This window comes from Rana temporaria, chromosome 1 (genome assembly GCF_905171775.1).
Source record: "Rana temporaria chromosome 1, aRanTem1.1, whole genome shotgun sequence".
NCBI classification, from domain to species: Eukaryota; Metazoa; Chordata; class Amphibia; order Anura; family Ranidae; genus Rana; species Rana temporaria.
In genome coordinates this window covers 466,653,218-466,676,828 of record NC_053489.1, presented here as the reverse complement: position 1 = coordinate 466,676,828, position 23,611 = coordinate 466,653,218, and the positions used below count along the sequence as shown (strand labels likewise).

Below are 23,611 nucleotides of genomic sequence, written 5' to 3'. Positions count from 1 at the left end.
GTAGCTGCATAATCAGACATCCAATTCTTTGCTGAGCTCAGAACAAGGCCAATTTCTCCCCCATTATTTCCACCAATATTTCCAGGATCATTACAACCTCAAAAGATGTCATGACTTTTTTATATTAACTTTGTTTCTTTTTACCTTTTTTTTTTCCCCCCAGATTCTTGCCTCTGGTATTTGTGGATCAGACAGCAGTGTACTGAAAGAAATTATTCCTTCCAAATTTCCAGTGATTTTGGGCCATGAAGCAGTTGGAATTGTTGAAAGTATTGGGGCAGGAGTAACTTGTGTAAAACCAGGTGAGTTCAAAGAGACGCTGTCACTTCATGAATTCTCAAAGCTCCTGTAACGTATTAAGTACAGGCACTCAGTCGTGCTTGCCTATACTTACAACAGAATTTATTATTCTCTATTTCACCTGATTTCTGGGAAGTCCTGATTAGGCAATGCTCCAATACTTCCACATATTGTTGGAGCTTACTGCTAATTCCAACTTCTACATCAGACCAGGCCACCTTCTTCCATTTCTCTATGGTTCACATGCTTATTGTAGGCACTTTTAGAGGAGGGCAGGGGTGAGCATGACCACCCTGCAGCCATCCAGCCCAATAGTTAACAAACTGTGGTGCACTGTGTGTTCTGGTGCCTTTCTATTAGAATCAGCTTCAACTTTTTTAGCAATTTGAGCTACAGTAGCTCTTCTATTAGATCAGACTACATCAGCAAGCTTTGTTTCCCCTAAGTGCATCAATGAGCCTTGGCCGCCCATGACCCTGTTGGTGATTTGGCAGTTTTCCTCCTTTGTACCACTATGCTGTCAATCATGTTTTAACATGCATGTGTGCTATGTTTAATAAATTGGAGTTACTTACTTACTTACTCCAGCACCCTGTGTTTGCTTTTTTTCTCTGTCGTGTGGAGATCCATCCCAGATTCTCTCAAGATAAAAAAGGCATTTTTTTTTTCTCTCAGCTGAGATTATTTATACTTTGTCCTGCAAAAATAGGGCTTTAGTCCCTGCATTCTTACATGGATCAGGATGCTATACAGCACTCCTGCATTCATTAGTTACTCGCTATTTTGTTCATAAGAATTTACAGTTGTCTGAAGTAAGAGTCAGGCCTCGTACACACGGCCGAGGAACTCGACGTGCCAAACACATCGAGTTCCTCGGCCAGTTCAACACTGAAGCCGCCGAGGAGCTCCCATAGAACAACGAGGAAATAGAGAACATGTTCTTTATTTCCTCGCCGAGCTCCTCGTCGGCTTCCTCGGCCGAAAGTGTACACACGGCCGGGTTTCTCGGCAGAATTCAGCCAGAAACTCGGTCGGAAGCTGAATTCTGCCGAGGAAACTGTTCGTGTGTACGGGGCCTCAGTGTTGTCTCCCATACCCATTATTATTTGTTCTTGGAATGGAACCCCTAGCCCAAGCGATCCAATAGCCCCAAAATGTGACAGGGATCACCATACACGTTGCCTATTCGCAGTTAATGGCTTATCCCCCCCCTCCCCAACCTCTTGTCCTTTGTGTCTCATTTTGGTCGACTTTCCAGACTTAATATTAAGGAATGTTAGTCAAAGTAAAAGGCAGGGTTGTCCTCCATCCGCATTATTTGTTATTGAGATTGAACCCCTAGCCCAAGCAATCCAACAGCACGTGTGACAGGGATCACCATAAACTTTGCTTATTTGCAGTTGATGCCTTATCTCCCTCTTGTCTTTTATGTTTAATTTTGGTCAACTTTCTGGACTTTATTATAATAAGTGTTGAAAGCTTTGCCTTTCTCTTTGTGCTGGGAAACATTGCATGCGCTTCAACCCTGCTTTGCATTTTCCTGGATCTTTTCCTCCTTGCCTTACCTGGTAGTTCATCTCACTCTCATTTACGACACAGTGGGGTTTATATACTAAACGTAAATCCACCGTGCACTACAAGTGCACTTGGAAGTGCAGTTGCTTTAGATCTGAGGGGGACATGCAAGGAAAATAAGACAGCATTTTTGCTTGTACATGATTGGATGATAAAATCAGCAGAGCTTCCCCCTCATTTCAGATCTTCCTCTCCGATCTAATATGACTGCACTTCTAAGTGCACTTGCAGTGCAAAGTGGATTTGCCTTTAGTAAATCAACCCCATTATATCAAGCAAACTATACAAAAAAACTTTGTTTACTTGTCCCCGCTTCTCACCTCCTGGGAGAAACACAATGGGGTTTATTTACTAAAGGTAAATCCACTTGGAAGTGCTGTAGATCTAAGGGGGACATGCAAGGAAAATAAAAAAACGCGTTTTTGCTTGCACATGATTGCATGATAGAAATCAGCAGAGGTTCCCCTCATTTCAGATCTTCCCCCTCAGATCTACAGCAAGTTCACTTCCAATTGCAATTGCACTTGCAATTGCACCCCAATGGGGTTTATTTACTAAATGCAAATTCACTTTGCACTACAAGTTCACTGCAAGTGCAGTCGCTGTAGATCCGAGGGGAACATGCAAGGAAAAAAAACTGCATTTTTGCTTGTACATGATTGGATGATAAAATCAGCAGAGCTTTCCCTCATTTCAGATCTACCCCTCAGATTTATAGTGAATGCACTTCCAAGTGCACTTGCAGTACACTTGTAGTGCAGAGTGAATTTTCCTTCAGTAAATCAACCCCAATATCTCCTGTTTGGAAAGGATCATGGCAGCGAAGATGACACTGTTGTCCAAAATGTTATATTTCCCGAGGCGTCTTTCAGGACAGCACCTTGAGATATGGTGACTCCTCCCACTCCATCAGGAAACACCTTCTTTCCAATCTTTTAAAAGGGAGGTCCTTCCTTGTACCATCAGTTTTTGTGTTTCCTCCTCCGGAGGGGGCATCTTTTTAGGAGGGAGTCTGATATCTCAGGGAGCTCCTGAAAGTCGGACTCTTTTTTTGTACTCCTACCTTTCTTTTTTTTTTTTTTTTCTTTGCGGCGATTCGTCGCGGAGACTGTCCGCTCTCCTGTGCCACCCGCGCGGCGGTGATGGTATTCAGGCTCCTCTCTTCCCCGTGCTCAGTGGAGCCAGCAAATCTGGGGCCGGGCATTCGATTCCCCGCGTGTGCGCGGGGCGCCGCCATTTTGGCGGAGCCAGGCTCCGGAGACACGCGTCACTTCCGGCGCGCCGGGAGGAGGGGCAGGGCGGACGCTGGGGCCTATTTCCGCTTCCTGGTCCTGCGCAGCGGCGCTTTAGGAATCCAGGAAGCGCTACACATGCCACAGGAGTAGCGCTGTCGTCTCTACTATGGACAACACAGAAGACACAGCGAGTGGAGCAGGCACTGGCACCAGCAGGACCTCGGCGGGAAGCAGTAACGTGAGTCTGTCTTCCTTAGGGGTGAGGGGGTCTCATGTCTCTCTCTCGGTCTCCTTATTTTTTTCCCCCCAGTGGCATGGGGGCCTGTCAGGACGCAGGCAGTGGTCACTTTCCTTCCTGGCGCACCTGGTGAATGGGGGGGGGGTTCCTTTTTCTTGTCTGAGACCGGGTCTCATTCCGGACCCCTTTTATTGTTTTTTCTTCTCGCCCGTTTCCTTAGGTCAAAACGGATACTAAGAGAAGGTGTCCTGCGTGCAGGACTAGATTGGGGGAGGACTGGAAGAAACCTTGGTGCAAAGGGCAGGGGCAGATAAAGGCTTAGCTATCGGTACCCTAAAGGGGCAGGTATCCGCACTCGCAGTGTTCTTGGAGAGGCCTGTGGCCACAGAACCCTTAGTGGGTAGGTTTTTTAGGTCTCTCACAAGATCCAGACCACTACGGTTACAAGGGTTCCCGAAGTGGGAGCTCTCAGTGGTACTTAGATCCCTGGCAAACAAGCCGTTTGAACCCTTAGGGGAAGCATCGCTTAGGAATGTTACCCTAAAAACTTTGTTTTTGATCGCTATTACCTCGGCACGTAGGATCAGCGAATTACAGGCCCTGTCTATTAAAGAGCCTTATTTATGTTTATTTACGGATAGGGTAGTGCTTAAAACTGACCCTAAGTTTTTGCCAAAGGTAGCTTCTAAGGCAAATCGTTTACAGGACATTGTCCTTCCCAGCTTTTGTTCTAGTCCTTCGGGAGAGAAGGAATTATTTTTTCACATGTTGGATGTCAGGCGGACTTTATTAGGTTATTTGGAGATAACAGGTCCGTTCAGACGCTCGGATGCTCTATTTGTCCTCTTCGGGGGTATCAAGAAGGGCCAACAGGCATCTAAGGGGACCCTAGCTAGGTGGCTGAAGCTGGCTATCCGGGAGGCTTATTTACAGGCAGACCTGACCCCACCAGAAGGGGTTAATGCCCATTCAACCAGAGCTCTCGCAACCTCATGGGCAGAAAGAGCTGGTGCCACGCCAGAGCAAATCTGCAGGGCAGCGACGTGGACAAGTTTTCACACGTTTGTGCGACATTATAGATTGGACCTCACCTCGGCCAGTGATCAGGCATTTGGCAGGAAGGTCTTACAAGCTGTCGTCCCGCCCTAAGGTAGTAAGTCTCTGTTATCCTCTCAAGGTGCTGTCCTGAAAGACGCCTCGGGAAAATTCAAGTTAGTCTTACCGGTAACTTGTTTTCCAGAAGTCTTTCAGGACAGCAACGACCCGCCCTATGAGTGTTAAATGAACTATGCTGTGACTAACGTATGTGTTTATGTGTTCCAGCCGGGGCCGGAGGTTTTTTCTCTATTACAACTGATGGTACAAGGAAGGACCTCCCTTTTAAAAGATTGGAAAGAAGGTGTTTCCTGATGGAGTGGGAGGAGTCACATATCTCAAGGTGCTGTCCTGAAAGACTTCTGGAAAACAAGTTACCGGTAAGACTAACTTGAATTTTTGCTCAGGTATTACCTGTCCCTATCCTGCATCATCGACTTGATGCCATGCAAAATCATATCTTGCACTGTATCTGGAAAGATACTTTTTTTTTTTTACGATTACATTTTCATTGTTACACTGGCAAATCCAACCTAGTCCCCTTTGGAGGATGCCAAGCACTTTGGAGGATGCCAAGCGGATGGCTCTTTCAAACACATTTGATGGGATTGTCCTAGACCGAAACAATTTTGGATCAGAGTTTTTCAGATGATCTACAAGGTTACAAGTAAATCCTTTCCTATTTATCCCTACAATGCCCCATTGGGCAGACGACCTGAGAAATGTACTAATACTAAATTCAGATTGGTCACACATTCTCACAGCAGCAAAGAGGGTTATAGTAAAGTCACGGCTACCCAAACCGTCCCTTTTGCTGCAGTCAAACACAGACTTTTACAAGTATTGGTCTTTACCATTTCAGCCCCGGAAGGATTTGCCCCCTTCATGACCAGACTATTTTTTGCAATATGGTACTGCATCGCTTTAATTGCCAATTGCACGGTCATGCGACTCTGTACCCAAACAAAATTAAGGTCTTTTTATTCCCACATAGAGGTTTCTTTCGGTGGTATTTGATCACCTCCTTTTCTTTTTTTGCGCTATTAACAAATAAAGGGCTACAATTTTGAAAAAACATTTTTTTTTTTTTGCTACAATACATATCCAAAAAACTATATAAAAAATGTATTCACCAGTTTAGGCCGATATAAAGTCTTCTACATATTACAGATAAAACAAAATCGCTATAGTTATTGCGTCTACATACTATGGGATAGATTTGGGGACTTTTATTTATTTTTTATTGTTTTTACTAGTAATGGCAGCGATCTGCAATTTTTATTGGGACTGTGACATTGCAGTAGACAAATCTGACCCCAAATGATACTTTTTGGGGACCAGTGACATTATTACATTAATCGGTCCTGTTAAAATGCCCTGATCAATGTAAAAATTACACTAGCAGGGAAGGAGTAACACTAAGGGGCAATAAAGGGGTTAAGTGTATTCTCTAGGTGTGTTCTAACTGTAGGGGGGGGGCTCACTTGGACACAATAGAGATTACTGGGAACAGTAGATCTCTGACATGTCCCCTGTCAGAACGGAGATCTCGCTCTGCCTCTCTACTAGGCGATCGTGGGCAGACATTAAGTTCGCCTGACCAACGGGCACTCTCCCGCAATGTGCAGCGGGAGCGAAAGCACATTGGCGCGCCCGCCCACAACTGCGCCTGTGCGAGCCACCGTATATTCGACCTGCTGCGTGAGCTGGTCGGTTAGTGGTTAAGAAAATGACTGCTGGAGAAACAGATAAAATGACAACATTTAATAAAATATGGGAGCCATGGATTGAATCCTATATGCAGCCCTCCTTAAATGTTGACTGCTTTTGTAGAAGCTAGAGGGGATAGGGTCATAAGCCTTGAGAGAACATGCACCCCCTTTCCTTTTCCTTTTTTTTTTTTTTTTTTTTTAACTTTCTCCCGGGATGTGGAAGTAGGAGCTGTAATCTGAGATCCCGTCTTCCACATAGAAACAACATTTATTTTACTGTTTGCGTCCCTGTTTACGGGGCACATCTGTGTCTTGGATGTGATTTATTGTCATGTTTTTATTCTAAGCCCAGATCTATTTGTAGACTGTGATGTTTTACTGTATTGTTTCTCTAGCCTTTTTGTATGTATTGAACAAAAAAAAAAGATAAATGTGGATGATAATAATGTACCAGTAGAAATACCATATTCTCGTGTGTTTTTTTTTTTTTTTTGTTTACGACATTGATGAGAAAATTATTTTAACGTATATAGTATTGCGTAATTAAGCTGTATGTCATGTGTTGGACCTCATTTACTTTACAGATGAAATGTCTTCTAAACCCTCATTTCTGTTTACAGGTGACAAAGTAATCCCACTTTTTGTGCCCCAGTGTGGATCTTGTAGAGCCTGTAAAAGTTCAAATAGCAACTTCTGTGAAAAAAATGAGTAAGAACATCATTTCGTTTATAGTGCCTATTCTAACTGCAAGTTATATTAGGGAATAAATCAATCTTTATATCCTTAACTGTTGAATTATAGTTTTAAAGTTATCATGCCTATCTTTACAGTTATATAATAACAATGCTTGACTTCTATTAAGGGTGCCCTACAGTCTAAAATTTCATGGATGGTCAACAACTGTTTAAAAATTGATTAGAATGTGTATAGGAATCTAAAGTTGGCCATGCCCTTCTTTATATATATATATATATATATATAATTTTTTTTATTTTTTTTTGTTCAGCCAGTGGGCAACAGTTAACTGCCCTATAGAAAAATGGCAGTAATGTGTTAATGTAAGTTTATGAGCACGGTCTGCTGTATTTTGGCTAATAGGGATATGCATGGGACTGTGTATGTTTCCATTTGAAATTCAGATCCTTTTTAACTAGAAGTAGGAACACAGAAATTGTAAGTGAGTAAGTAAAACAACTTGTTTTTTGTTAAAATCAGTGAATGAAGAATTTGCCATTTGATATGAATGAAGTTTGTGTTTGGGCAGCTGGATCTTTTCCAGATTTCGCCAAAGACATATGTAGACAAGCAAGATTAAGCCATATTGACACCCTTGGCAGACTTCTTGATTGTAAAGAGAGAGCAGATGAAATAGATGCTTGATGGTCAGCCCGGGAAATTTACATGCTCCAATTTCCGGCCTTCCAAAAATCCAATATATTATGGTAATAGAGGCCTCAGCCAGGGGAAATGCATGGTGAAGCTTGGCTTAACCAATTCTAACCCAAGATGGGGTTTTCTACTCTACTGGAAGTTTTTTTTAACCCTTAACTAATAAATGACGGAGTGTTTTTTAATGATCCAAAGAATCTTTTTTTTTTTTTTTCTGTCAGAGCAGGGAAGAGCATCATTCCTGCCTCAATCAGGTCTAATTTGCCCATATGCTGACATATACCATCCCTACATTTTTAGATCTAGTGCTTCAGAATAATTTGATATATCAGTTGTGGTACCTTGTTCTAATTTTCTGTGTCCTACTCCTATTTTAAAAATGGATTGGCATTAAAAAAGATCTAAAGGGCAATAAATTCCTGGCAGGTAGAGATTTCGGTAGAAAATACCCTTTATCCCAAAAATATTCTGTCTGCTTTTACTTTTTTTGTACTTTGCCTTTGGCACATATAAGATGCCAAGAACGGAGACAGCTTCCAAGATAATATAACTCAACAGCAAGAATTAACATAACGTATTTGGGGTGCCAAAGCATCCCCCTTCTTGAGAGCTAGAATACAAATATATATGAATATCAAAAAGTGTATACGTTATACATAAAAACACAAAGAAGGGCAAGAAAGTCTTCAAAATGCCATTGTGCCATGAGAACAAATAGAAAACTGTACTATTTCATATCATTTATAAAATATAGAATTCATATATTCTCCCAAAATCATATGTTCTGCACTGTAAAATCAATATGACTTTATAAATAAACTAAAATAAAACCATCCATATGTAAAACAAATCCAAATATATAAATTCCATATATAAATACTATATTAGTATTAGAGACTATATAGTATGTGGAGAAAGGGATAAAGAGAAAGTATATTCATAGTACATATATTCGATTTTGAGAGCTGATCTCACTGTAAAACCTAGGGTCCCTAGGGCATATTAAAGAGTTTCTTGATTTTTTTTTGTGTTTTTATGATTTTTTTTTTTTTTTCATATGCATATATAGAAAGTAGTCCTTACTGCTAAATGCCCAATATTTGATATGTAATGGCCCTTTTGATTGATTACATTCCTATATTACATACCATTCTAAACTGTTAAGCCCTGTACACACGGGCCAGAATCTCATCAGGAAGAAACCCTTGTTTTTCCTGGCAAGATTCTTGGCAAGAATCTCTTGTCGCCCGAGTGTACAGACACTCCATTCATTCAAAAGAACCGCGGTTCTTTTAAATGGCAAGAACGCAGTGACATCATCGCGTACGACGAGCATGCGCTCGTCACATTCGATGCCGTCGCCACCATCTTGCTGCACGCTACCTATGCCTAGGAAACTACCGCGCATGCGTCAAAGTCATTTAGAGCATGCGTGGGTTTCCACGGCGACAAGTAAGTATACACACTCGGATTCTCGGCAGGAAAACACTGCCGAGAAAGTAGAGAACATGTTCTCTATTTTTCTCGTCGAGATTTTAGGCAGTTTTCTTGACGAGAAACCTGAAAGCCTCGTACACACGCTCGGTTTACTCGGCAAGAAAGCTCTGCCAGCAGTTTACTTGCTGGTTCTTGCCGAGTAAACCGAGCGTGTGTACGAGGCTTAAGAGTTTGTGCTGCTTGCCTTTAAATGCTTTTATCTCATTAGTAAACATACCATCTGGTTTACCATAGTTGTGTTTCTTTTCTACTGCTGTGTTTTGCACGAATACTGCATACTTGGTGTGCCAGAGGGGTTGGGACTGTTCCTGGGGTTGAGAGGCAGAGTACAGAACCAAACATACTTAACCACTTCAACCCTGGAATATTTTACCCCCTTCCTGACCAGAGCACTTTATACAATTTGGCACTGTGTCGCTTTAACTGGTAATTGCGCGGTCATGAGATGCTGAAATTATTATAATTTTTTCCACAAATAGAGCTTTCCTTTGGTGATATTTGATCACCTATGCGGTTTTTATTTTTTGAGTTATAAACAATTCAAAATTTTGAAAACAAAACTATTTTTTTACTTTTTGCTATATTAAATATTACCAAAAAAGTTTTTAAAAAACAAATTTCTTCATCAGTTTAGGCCAATATATATTTTTCTATATATTCTTGGTAAAAAAAACACAATAAGCGAATAGTGATTGGTTTGCACAAAAGTTATAGCGTCTGCAAACTATAAGAAAGATTTATGGCATTTTTATGGTTATCTTTTATTTTTGTTTTCACTAGTAATGGTGGCGATCTGCGATTTTTATTTTTCTTAATTTATTTAAATAGAAGAAAAAAAAATCATTGATTACTGTATAAATGTCACTGACAGGGAAGGGGCTAACACTTGGACGATCAAGGGATTAAATGTGTGTTCTAACTGTATGGGGATAGGACTGAGTAAGAGAGGAGACATATCATTGTTCCTATTTTCTAGGAAGAAACGACATGTCTCCTCTCCCCTAAAAGCACAGGGATTTGTGTGTTTACACAAATACCCGTGCTGGCACTCATGCATGCGATCGTGCCTGGCCAGTGGCGAATGTGCCCGCAGGCCACGTGCATCAGGTCCCCCCGCCGTGCAGCAGGCAGGCACGCATGCCCCCTGGCAGCTCTTTAAGGGCCAACGCACCCATACGGGATTTTGGGCACCCACTTTGCCGACATATATATCGGCGTGAGTCAGTCGGCAAGTGGTTAAGCGGCTCCTACGTATTGGTTTTTGGACTTATGGATTTATCTTTTGGCACTTGGTACCTTCTATTTACCTAGTAACATTACAATGTCTATAGTGTTATTTTCATGGGTGCACCCGCAGCTATGCTGTTAATCATCCATACATTCAACAGAGACTCCCATCTGGCATTTTTTAAATCACTGCTAAAGCAAACCTATAAGGTGTGGTTTTCACATGTCACAACAGATTTATCCTAGCTAAAATGAATGTACAAAGAGAAAATTGTCAGTCATCCAAAATGATGTAGCTGTATAAATAGCTTTACAATTTGTCATCAACAAATTTACATTTGTCAACTTTTAATGAGCTTATTCAAAATATATACCCATTGGGTACAAAACATTTTAGCTACAAACTGCCAATGATATTTGACATGCCACATTATCCTAGCCATTTAATAACTGCATCCTAAGAGTTGGCTTCCATTTTCATTAATATTTCATCTAGACTGGTTGTAAACCTTAGACATAAAATATGAACAAAGCATGTGCCTCTATAGTGTGTATTTGTAACAATCCAGATCACTACATGTAATTTCTACCTGCTGACTCATTCTTCTACTAGCGGAATGGGTAACTTCTGACACATTTTCCTAACACAAAGGCCTTGTACACACGATAGGATAGCCAGAGGACAACTGTCTGAAGGACCGTTTTCATCAGTCAAAACCGATCGTGTGTGGGCCCCATAGGTAATTTAACCTTCGGTTAAAAAAATAGGAACTTGCTTTAAAATTTAACACCTAACCGATAGGTCAAAACCGATCGTTGGTATGCAAAAGCATCGGTTAAAAACCTGCGCATGCTCAGAATCAAGTCAACGCATGCTTGGAAGCATTGAACTTCGTTTTTTTCAGCACGTCGTGTTTTACGTCACCGCGTTCTGACACGATCCGTTATTTAACCTATGGTGTGTAGGCGTGACGGACCATCAGTCAGCTTCATTGGTTAACCTAAGACAACGGTCCTTCAGACCGTTGTCCTCTGGCTATCCTATCGTGTGTACAAGGCCAAAGAGAAATAATGTGACAGGTAAGGAAGCTCCAGTACACAGTCTGTGGTTGACAGCCTCAGCTCTGTTCCTCAGATCTCAGAGCTCTCCTCAATGAGCTCTGCAGAGTATAACTTCAGCTCCCAACTTGCTTATTTCTGAAGCTCAGACAAGCTGTATAAAGTCTATACTTTGAAGGACTGTAGAGAAGATGGCTGCAGAAAAACAGATGGAACTTCTGTAGGAGGATTTTTTTTCACCTGCGGCCAGTCACTTCAGTGAGTATATGTAAAGGTTTACAGTCACTTTAAATGTTTTTATAACTCTTGTCATCTTGCTATTCTAATACTGTTTTAAAGCTCCATCTCTAACTAAAATATGAGTTAAGTGGAATTAACCTTTAGCATCCATGTCGTGTTTTTTTTTGTTTTTTTTTAAAGCTGAACGTAATCTTTAATGGCATTGCACTGATGTTTTAAAGCTCTTGTTATCTTATTATTCGTGTCATCTATTCTTATTGTTTTATTAAACAGCATGGGTGCAAAAACAGGGCTGATGGCGGACATGACCAGCCGATTTACTTGTAAAGGCAAACCAATTTACAACTTAATGGGCACAAGCACTTTCACTGAATATACGGTTGTGGCTGATATATCTGTTGCCAAAATAGACCCCAAAGCCCCTCTTGAAAGTTGCCTTATTGGCTGTGGATTTGCTACTGGATATGGTGCAGCAGTAAACACTGCTAAGGTAATTATCTTTTTCATTTTATTATGAAACCATTGGCAATAAAGGATTTTTTCAATATTTTTGGTATATGTACACATCCATTACTTTGTTTTGCATAAATAAGGTTCATAATTGATATATCTAACATTGGAAAGCACACCCTTAAACCATTTGTATTCAGTTTTTGAATTATTTTTCTTTTAGACTGCATGCTGTATCTTGACTTCCCTACCTCTTGTTCTTTTTGATTGGCTGTTATATTAAAGCCACAGTAGATTATATATTAAAAGAAAGGAGAAGATGAGGAGTACTAATAGAACAATTGGTAATTGCTATCATGGATGGCTTGCTTCAAAAGATTTGTGAGCTGCAAATACAGCAAGTACTATCTGGATAGACAAACCCTGAACACTAGGGGCCAGATTCTCAGACAATTACACTTAGCGATTTCGCACCGTAAGTTGCGGCGTAGTGTATTTCTGGCGGCGGAATTCAAATCGGCGGGTAGGGGGCGTGATTCATTTAAATGAAGCGCGTCCCCGCGCCGAATGAACTGCGCATGCTCCGTTTTGACATTTCCCGCCGTGCTTTGCGCGAAATGACGTCGCACCAACGTCATTTTTTTAACTTAGACGTGAGTTACGTCCTTTCCTATTCACGGACGACTTGCGCAAAAAAAACATTAAAATTTCGACGCGGGAACCACGGCCATACTTAACATGGCAAGTCTATCTATACGCCGCAAAATAGCAGCTTTATCTATACACCGGAAAAAGCCGACTAGCGACGACGTAAGAGAATGCGACGGCCGTGCGTACCTTTGTGGATCGACGGAAAACGGCGCGAACTCCACCCAGCGGGCGCCGAAGTATTGCACCTACGATCCGAAGGCGTACGAAGCCGTACGCCTGTCGCATCGAAGCCAGAAGCCGTCATATCTTGGTTTAAGGATTCAAACTAAAGATACGACGCAGCAAATTTGAAAGTATGACGGCGTATCAGTAGATACGCCGGCGTACTCTCTTTCTGAATCTGGCCCTAGATCTGTTAGTAGACCTACTGTACATAGCATCAAATATATTCAATATGCTAATTAATGCTTAGTGTAACACCAGCATTTTTGGCCGCTAAAAGAGACCATGGGACTCCTCCTGACAAGACCTTCCTTTCCATTTGGTTCCAGAAATCTGGCCAATTTGTGATGGGACATTATCCAGGGTCATAGTCTAAGACAATGGGGGTTATTTATGAAAGGCAAATCCAAGTGCACTTGCAGTGCAAAGTGTAAGTGCAGTCGCTGTAAATCTGAGGGGTAGATCTAAAATGAGGGGAAGCGCTGCTGATTCTATCATCCAATCATGTGCAAGCTAAAATGCTGTTTTTTATTTTCCTTGCATATCCCCCCTCAAATCAACAGCGACTGCATTTCCAAGTGCACTTGTAGTACAAAGATGATTTTCCTTTAGTAAGTAACCCCCAATGGCTCTCAACCTTAGTCCTCAAATACCACCAAAGGATCATGTTTTGGGAACTTCCCTTAGATACAATAGCTTTTATCAATACAATGTCATTGATATTGATTTAAAGCAGCTGTGCAATGTAAAGGAATACATGGTTTGTTGGGGGTACTTGAGGACTAAGGTTGAGAACCACTTGTCTTAGATATTGTACTAAATATAATGCAAACATATGCATCCTGGTGGCGTAGCAATTATATTCTTTGCTGTGTGTGTATACAGAGTCTCTAAAAAAGCTCAGCATCTGATGCTGTTTCCCTTTTCTGTGATCTCTTATACAATTACAATGTACAGTATGAGTATGTGGTCACTGGATAATAGGGGACACTGTGAAAATGCATTCCTCATATTTTTACCAGATTGATGACATGCATACATACATGCATACATACATGCATACATACATACAGTTGTGTGAAAGTATTTGCCCCCCCTTCCTGATTTTTTTTTTTTTTTTTTTTTTTTTTTGCATATTTGCCACACTTAAGTGATTCAGATCATCAAACAAATTTTAATATTACACATAGATAACTCAAGTAAATACAAAATGCAGTATTTAACCACTTCCATACCGGGCCTATTTTGGCACTTCTCTCCTACATGCATAAATCATAATTTTTTTGTTAGAAAATTACTCAGAACCCCCAAACACTATATATATGTTTTTTAGCAGACACCATAGGGAATAAAATGCCGACCATTGCAACTTTTTATCTTGCACAGTATTTGCGCAATAATTTTTCAAACGCCTTTTTTTGGGGAACAAAACCGTTTTGTGAATTAAAAAATAACAAAACAGTAAAGTTAGCCCAATTTTTTGGTATAATGTGAAAGATGAAGTTACGCCGAGTAAATGGATACCTAACATGTCACGCTTTAAAATTGTTCACACTCATGGAATGGCGCCAAACGTCAGTACTTAATCTCCATAGGCGTCGCTTATTTTTTTTACAAGTTACAAATTTAGAGTTAGAGTAGGTCTAGTACTAGAATTGTTGCTGACGCTCTAACGCACGCGGTGATACCTCAAATGTGTGGTTTGAACAGCGTTTACATATGTGGGCGGGACTTGCGTGTGTGTTCGCTTCTAAACGCGAGCTACTGGGGATAGGGGCGTTTAAATTTTTTTTTTTTTAGTCGATTTCTTTTTTTTTTTAACACTTTTATTCCTATTACAAGGAATGTAAACATCCCTTGTAATAGGAATGTTTGTGACAGGTACTCTTTATGGAGAGATGCAGGGTCAATAAGACCCCACATCTCTCCTCCAGGCTGGAAAGCATTAGATCGTGAAAAAAAATTCACCGATCTAATGCTTTCAGCCGTGAATGCGGCTGTGTTTACATTCCAGGACCCGGGCGTGACATCATAACATCGCGCCCGGGCCTCCGACGATCAGAGAGATGACTGGTGACCATCTGGTCACCAGTCTACTCTATGGTTTCCATCGGATGCCGGCGGATCGTTTCTCCGGGTCTCCGATGGCACAGGAGAGCCCGGAGAAGCACCGGATGGAGGCGAGAGGGGGGGCGTCCCCTCCCGCCGCCTATAAGAACGATCAAGCAACGGAACCACCGCTATGATCATTCTTATGGTGCAGGGATTCGCCGGCTGAAGAGATGGATATCTGAATGATGCCTGTAGCTGCAGGCATCATTCAGATATCCCCACTGAAAGTCCAGGACGTCATATGACGTCCTTGGGCGGGAAGTGGTTAAATGATGAATTTATTTTTTAAGGGAAAAAAATCTGTCCAAACCTGTCTGGACCTATGTGAAAAAGTAATTTCCCAATCCCCCCTCCCATGCTAAATCATGAATGAACGGTAATTAATAAAATTTTTTGGAAAGCTGCGTTAAATTTCACATGCCACACCCAGGCCTGATTACCGCCAGACCTGTAGCATCAAGGAGTCACTTAAATAGAAGCTGTCTGACAAAGTGAAGCACGTTAACAGATCTAAAAAAGCAACACATCATGCCGCAATCTAAAATTCAAAAACAGATGAGAAACAAAGTAGTTGACATGTATCAGTCTGCAAAGGGTTACAAAGCCATTTAGTATGCCCTGTACACACGAGCGGAATTTCCGCCAGTATAAGTCTGATAAGAGATTTTCCTCAAATTCTGACAATGTGTTTGCTCCATCAGACTTTTGCTGTCGGAATTTCTGCCAGCAAAATTTTGAGAGCAGGTTCTCAATTTTTCCGACGGAAAAAATTCTGTATGCAATTCCGACGGGAAAAAAACATGCATGCTCGGAAACAATTCGACACATGCTCAGAAGCATAGAACTTATTTTTCTCGCCTCGTCGTAGTGTTGTACGTCACCACGTTCTTAACGCTTGAAAGTTCAGAGAACTTTTGTGTGACGGCTTGAGTGGAATTCCGTTGGGAAAAAAAAACATCAAACTCCAGCCAGCCACGTTTCCAAATGTTTATATAATAAACTGTTCACTTCTAGTTAAAATATTTGAACATAGCTAATTATTTACTGTAAAGGAGGTGAAGTAAACACAGGCATCTCTGATTACAATACACAATAACGCTTGATGTTTTAATGTAATGCATGAAAAATAGGTAAAACTTCCCATGCTTTTCCAAGAAAGAAAGCACTGATACTACCATTAGGTTGTTTTAATAACTTATAACCTAAGTGTAGCTAGAACAAAAATTTGAAAAATGAGTACTGTATAAGCGACATAACTTAGTCAGTAGGATGTTTCCCTTGTGCCTATACCTCATTTGTTAGTAGTAATCTTCCTCTGTTCAACACCACCCCTAACTAACAGGTTAACACGCTATTACAGGCTCTCATCAACAGTGCCTGACTATGCCTGTCCTTTCCGCCTAGCTGTTCCATTCATAGAAGCAGTACTACAGCTTCAATTAATGAAACAGGATCTAGAATGGAGGACTGGTGGATGATGATCTGCCTCCTCCATTCATAGATCCTGGTTTATAGAAATTATAGCATGACTTCTATGAATAGAGGATGTGGGATGAAAAGATGGGCATAATCGGTCTCTCTTGATGAGTCTGTGACAGCCCCTTAGTTGTATTAACCCCAGCCACACCAGAAGGTTATGGGGTTGGTGGAGCATGAACGCAGGAAGATTTATACTAACAAAAGAGGAACCAGCATAAGGTTTATTTTAGCCACATTTAGGCGTTAAGCATTTCTTTTTCCTCAGGTAACTCCAGGCTCTACCTGTGCGGTTTTCGGATTGGGAGGTGTTGGCTTCTCAGCCATAGTTGGATGCAAAGTTGCTGGAGCTTCACGTATTATTGGGGTTGGAACTCATAGCGACAAATTTCCCAAAGCCATTGAATTGGGAGCCACAGAATGCCTAAACCCAAAAGATTATGATAAACCAATCTATGAGGTTATTTGTGAGAAGACTAACGGAGGTGTAGATTATGCCATTGAATGTGCTGGACGCATTGAAACTATGGTATGTAAAAACATGTTGATGTTATCATTTGTTATATATTTAAATATACATACTAAATAATCTAGAATGTGACTTGCCAATTACAAATGTAAACCAGAACTAAATATAACTAAAACTTTTTTTTTTTTTTTTTTTTTTCTTCTCGTTCGTTCATGGATGGACACAGCCTTAAACTTGACATAGTGGTAATAGCCTGTCTATCTTTAGAAGTGACTAGGCAGAAGTGTTAACTTCAAAGCAGAACCGCCCCGCCCAGGGGGCGGTCCCACTGACTATATCCCCTCAGCCTGCACCAAGCAATTCAGGTTTTTTTTCTGCCTAGTCTATGGAGAAGACATGGCTCTCTTCAGGCCCATGGCTTGGAGGCTTTTAGTTTGGATTAATTTTTTGGATTTTTTATTTATTTAAGTATTTCCTGCGATCTTCAATCAACTGCCGACTGGGCGACAGGCTGGATCCCAGATCCTTGTATTCTTCCCAGTTTCGGCCATTGAGCGTGTGCCGACCATAACTGCGCGCTGGGTCGTCCATGACATGCCCGTCGCTCCAGGGCTTGCATAAGGACCGATCTACAAGACCGACTCGCAATAGCCTAGCCGACAGTCATCTCCGTTACCATGCGGAAGATGCACCGTCCAGGATGCTTCCAGCATAAACCCACAGGAAGGGTAAGTAGCTACTACTTTGCTTTAGCAAGAAGACCGAGTAAAGGGTAGTTGACATCCCAGAAGGGTCGTCGCTCCACTTTTGCATGCGAGTCCCGGGCCTCATGGTGGCCTCCTTCGAGGCGGTACCATAGGCGCAATCTCTTACGCGTGTGCTACAGAAGGAAATTCTGTCCAGATGGGACAAGCGCCCATCATCCCTGGATTATCTAATCTGGGTGAGCTACTTGGTCAGGGCCTCCCTTGTTGGTGGCTGACCTCACCGGCACTTCTGTCCGGGAAGTCGTTCCTTCCTTTCACTGGATGGTCATCACGACGGACGCCAGCCTTACCGGTGGGGGAGTCTGGGGAGTTCAGTCGACCCAGGGAGGGTCGCTGGTCTCCAGAGGATTCCCATTTGCCAATCAAGGTCCTGGAGCTTCGGGCGATCAGGCTGTGCCTCTCCACATGGTCTCAAAGGCTAAGAGGGTGTCCAGTCAGGATCCAGTCGGACAACGCCATGGCGGTGGCATATGTCAACCATCAAGGAGGAACAAGTAGCTCGGCTGCAGCGTCGGAAGTCGCTCACATCCTAAGGTGGGCAGAAAGGAGCATACCGGCACTGTCAGCCATATACATTCCGGGTGTGGAAAACTGGCAGGCGGACTACCTGTGTCGCCAGATGCTGGACCAAGGAGAATGGTCTCTGCACCTGGAGGTGTTTCTGCTCCTTTGCCCAAGATGGGGCACGCCAGACGTATATCTCCTGGCGTCTCGACTCAATCGGAAGGTATTGGGGTTTGTGGCAAGAGACCCATTGGCAGACGCGACAGATGCGTTGGTGGCGCAGTGGAGTCAGTACCGGCTAACCTATGCCTTCCCTCCTCTAAAGCTCCTGCCTCTTCTGCCTCGCAGAGGGGATTCCTATGATCCTAATTGCTCCGGATTGGCCTCGACGTCCTTGGTACGCCGATCTAGTGCGGCTAGTAGCAGACGTCCCTTGGCGTCTACCGCTGAGAGAGGACCTGCTGTCATAAGGTCCCATACTGCATCCTGCTTTACAGTCGCTGGCCTAACGGCATGGCTGTTGAAAGTCATGTACTAAGAGACCGGGGCCTGTCAGATTCTGTGATTCCTACCATGAGGAAGGCTAGGAAGTTATCCTCTAGGAGGATTTATCATCGCGCTTGGAGAGCTTACTTAGCCCTTTGCAAGGAAATTAAGTGGAATCCTCGGACTCCTATAGTGTCCAGAGTCCTGCTGTTCTTACAGCGCAGGGTGGACCAAAAGCTTGCTTAAGCACGATTAAGGGGTAGATATCTGCCCTGGCTGTTTTCTTTCAGCAACCCCTGGCGACTCGCTCTCTAGTGAACATTTGTTCAGGGGGTTCGGCAGGTGGCCCCTCCGGTCCGTCCTCCACTACCTCCGTGGGGATTTGAATAGCAGACGCACCTTGGCATCTACCGCTACGAGAGGACCTGCTGTCGCAAGGTCCCAAAGGTCATCCTGCTTTACAGTCAATGGCTTTAACGCCATGACCTCTAGGTGTCTCAGAACCACCGTTTGAGAACATTAGGGAAGTTCCCTTGTTGACACTTTCTCAGAAAGTGGTCCTTTTGTTGGCTGTTATGTCAGTTAAGACGGGTTCTGAGCTGGCAGCCTTATCATGAAAGGCCCCCTATTGATCTTCCACAAGGATAAGGTGGTGCTGCATCCGCAGCCTTTTTTCTTCCTAAGGTCGTTTTGACCTTCCATCTCAAGGAAGACATTGCACTGCCATACTTGTGTCCTCATCCATCGAATCCTAAGGAGACAACGTGGCATCCCTTGGACGTTGTCCGAGCTCCGAGAATATACTTGTCTGTTACTGCTCCGTTCCGGAGTCCAGACTCACTGTTTTTTTTCGGTGGCTGGTCCCAAGAAGGGCCCAGCGGTCTCATCGTCCACCATTTCGAGGTGGACCCGACAGATCTTGATCAGGCTTATGCCATAAAGCGTCAGGCGCCTCCCTATCACGATGCATTCGACTAGGGCAATGGTGCCTCTTGGGGTTTCTGACATCTAGTGTCTGTTTCCCAGGTGTGTAAGGCAGCGACCTGGTCGCCCGGTCACACTTTCACTAAACTTTACAAGTTGATGTGAGTGCTTCTTCGGCCTCAAAATTTTGCAGGTGGCTGTTTAGAGTTACAACTTCTCAGTTGAGGAGCTCTGTTTTGTTTTGGGGTGAAGTTTAATTTTATGCTTCCCACCCCTCATTTTGACACTGCTTTGGGACGTCCCACTATGTCAAGATTAAGGCTGTGTCCATCCATGAACGAAAGAGAAAATAGGATTTTATGCTCACCGTAAAATCTTTGAGTTCATGGATGGACACAGCACCCACCCCTCTTTGTACTGCTTGCTACAAACCTGAATTGCTTGTGCAGGCTGAGAGGATCTAGTCAGTGGGACCACACCCTGGGCGGGGCAGTTCTGCTTTAAGGTTAACACTTCTGCCTAGTCTCTCCTAAAGATAGATAGGCTATTCCCAATATGTCAAGGCTGTGTCCATCCATGAACTCGGAGAAAGATTTTACGGTGAGCATAAAATCCTATTTTTTTCCATCTGTGCTCAACTGGGAAGATTTCCCTTCACTTCCCATCCTATAGCCAAAACACGAAATGAGAGGAAATCCTATAAAAAATGAGGAAATCCCTGGTTGTCCCCAGGGTGACCAGGAATGTGTCCACATCGGAAGTTTTTCCCTCTAATATTCTGGGGGCAACCCAAAATCTGGAATTTTTCTTTTTACTTTAACTTCGGTAATAATGGTTAACAGGACAAATAGTCTCCCTAACAGGGGCACAGATGACAATAAAAACCTGACACATGATCTAACCAGCTCCACCCTATCCAAAACCAAAGAAAACGTTTTGCATTTAGTTAGTGTAAAACTGAAGTTTTTTTGTATATAGCAAAAATTTTTAAGTTGCATATAATGGTGCATATCGTATTACCTGATTCTGATAAAAAGCTTCCTTGCAGTGCCTTCTTCATAGTCACCCTGGGCAGTATCTGGTGGCTATCTGTGAGAGTTAACAGCAGCTGCTGCTGCTACTGAGAAAAGTTGTGTCGCCCACCCCTTTTTTTCCTCCCCACTATTCATATTGCTTGTATCACTACTGTTTCACAATGCATTGCATTTTATGAATGGGCAGTGGAGACCTGTAATTCAAGAACTCCTTCATTCACAGAATGTAATATATTAAGGGAAAGTAGTAATACAAGCAATATGAATGGTCTACCAAAGGGTAAAAAGCAAGTTCATAATAAACTCAAATTAGTAGAGGAGGTAAACTGTAGTGAGCACTGAAAACTGCATAACTTGTCATTTTGGCTAGAGTTAGGGAGGGTTATGATCCCTACCATTTTTTTCCCATCTGTGCCCCATTGGGGAGATTTATTTTCACTTGCTGTCCCATAGCCAAACCAGTAAGTGAAAGGAAATCCTTCCAAAATTAGGAAATCTCTGGCTGTCAGGGTCACCAGACCAAGTGTCCTCATTAAAAGTTTTTCCAATGATCATAATAAACTTTAATTTGTAGAGCAAGAAAACTGTAGTGGGTGCTGTAAATTGAGAATACATTCAGTTTAATTTACATTTTTTTTTTTGGGGTCAATACTAGGGATGAGTCGAACACCCCCCTGTTCGGTTCGCACCAGAACTTGCGAACACACCAAATGTTTGTGTGAACTTTAGAACCCCGTTAAAGTCTATGGGACTCGAACATTTTGAAATCTAAAGTGCTAATTTTAAAGGCTAATATGTAAGTTATTGTCCTAAAAAGTGTTTGGGGACCTGGGTCCTGCCCCAGGGGACATGTATCAATGCAAAAAAATGTATTAAAAATGGCAGTTTTTTCGGGAGCAGTGAATTTAATAATGCTAAAAGTGAAACATTCCTTTAATTTTCGTACCCTGGGGGGGGGGTGAAGTTGGCATGTGAAATAGCGCATTGTTTCCCGTACATAGAACTGTCCCTGCACAAAGTGTAATTTCTGAAAAAAATAAAGTCATTTAAAACCGGACTTGCGGCTGTAATGAATTGTCGGCTCCCGGCAATTCAGAGATGATTCATTCATAAAAAAAAAAGCGTGGGGGTTCCCGCCGAATTAAATTACCAGGCCCTTCACGTCTGATATGGATATTAAGGGGAACCCCGCCGTCAATTTAAAAAAAATTACGTGGGGTTCCCCCCAAATATCCATTCCAGATCCTTCAGGTCTGGTGTGGATTTTAAAGGGAATTCCACCCCAATTTTTTTTTAAAAATGGTGTGGAGTTCCCCCAAAAATCCACACCAGACCCCTTATCCGAGCACGTTAACCTGGCTGGCCGCAGAAAAGGGGGGGGGGACAGAGTGCGGCCCCCCCTCTCCTGAACTGTACCAGGCCACATGCCCTCAACATGGGGAGGATGTCCCCATGTTGATGGGGACAAGGGCCTCATCCCTACAACCCTTGTTCGGTGGTTGTGGGGGTCTGCGGGCGGGGGGCTTATCAGAATCTGGAAGACCCCTTTGACAAAGGGAGCCCCCAGATCCTGGCCCCCCTATGTGGCCCCCCTACCATTTCACGAAGGAAGTGTAAATAGTTGTAAAAAAAAATATATATATATATATATATACACACACACACACACACACACACACACACACACACACACACACACACACACACACACACACACACACACACTAGAAAAAAGTCCTTTATTAATAAAAAAAAAAATCCAGCGATGGTAATCAACTCGGTCCGCCTCCCTGCTCCAACGTTGTCTGTATCCAGCGACAGGTGATCTCCTCCTCTCCGGTCCAGCGATGAGAAGATCGTCTGGTATCCAGAGCGCAGCATCGCTGGCCTCCTCTCTTCCCCAGGACACAGCCCGGCGAATGACTCATCACTGGACAGGAGAGGATTTTACCTGTCGCTGGATACAGACAAAGTTGGAGCAGGGAGCCGGACCGAGAGGATTACCACCGCTGTATTTTTTATTTTTTTTTATTAATAAAGGACTTTTTTCTAGTGTGTGTGTGTGTGTGCAACTATTTACACTTCCTTCGTGAAATGGTAGGGGTACAATGTACCCCATTACCAATTCACATAGGGGGGGCAGGATCTCAGGGGTCCCCTTTGTTAAAGGGGTCTTCCAGATTCTGATAAGCCCCCCCCACCCGCAGACCCCCACAACCACCGGGGCAAGGGTTGTGGGGATGAGGCCCTTGTCCCCATCAACATGGGGACATCCTCCCCATGTTGAGGGCATGTGGCCTGGTACGGTTCAGGAGAGGGCGCATTCTGTCCCCCCCTCTTTTCTGCGGCCGGCCAGGTTAACGTGCTCGGATAAGGGGTCTGGTGTGGATTTTTGGGGGAACTCCACGCCATTTTTAAAAACAATTTGGGGTGGAGTTCCCCTTAAAATCCACACAAGACCTGAAGGGTCTGGAATGGATATTTGGGGGGGACCCCCACGTTTTTTTTAATTTTTTATATATATATATATATATATATGAATCCTCTCTGAATTGCCAGGATCCGACAATTCATTATAGCCGCGAGTCCGGTTTTAAATGACTTTTTTTCTTTCAGAAATGACACTTTGTGCAGGGACAGTTCTAAGTACTGGAAACATGCGCTATTTCACATGCTAACTTTACACCCCCCCTAGGTATGAAATTTAAAGGAATATTTCACGTTTATTGTTTCACTTTAAGCATTATTAAATTCACTGCTCCCAAAAAAAGTCTGTTTTTAAAACTTTTTTTTGCATTGATACATGTCCCCTGGGGCAGGACCCAGGTCCTCACATACTTTTTAGGACAATAACTTGCATATTAGCCTTTAAAATTAGCACTTTAGATTTCTCCCACAGACTTTAACAGGGTGTTCCGCGGCTTTTCGAATTTGCCACGAACACCTCAA

At 42.8% G+C, this 23,611-nt stretch overlaps 1 protein-coding gene across 1 annotated transcript in view; it reads left to right on the top strand.

Annotated features, from left to right (window-relative positions):
* The window catches only part of LOC120917157 (NADP-dependent alcohol dehydrogenase), a 44,997-nt gene that overhangs the window by 16,347 nt on the left and 5,039 nt on the right, over window positions 1-23,611 (top strand). Inside the window, exons 3-6 of the mRNA XM_040328246.1 lie at window positions 164-302; window positions 6,776-6,863; window positions 11,841-12,057; window positions 16,747-17,007. Of these exons, the coding sequence (XP_040184180.1) occupies window positions 164-302; window positions 6,776-6,863; window positions 11,841-12,057; window positions 16,747-17,007 (705 nt within the window). The remainder of the gene's footprint in view (window positions 1-163; window positions 303-6,775; window positions 6,864-11,840; window positions 12,058-16,746; window positions 17,008-23,611) is intronic.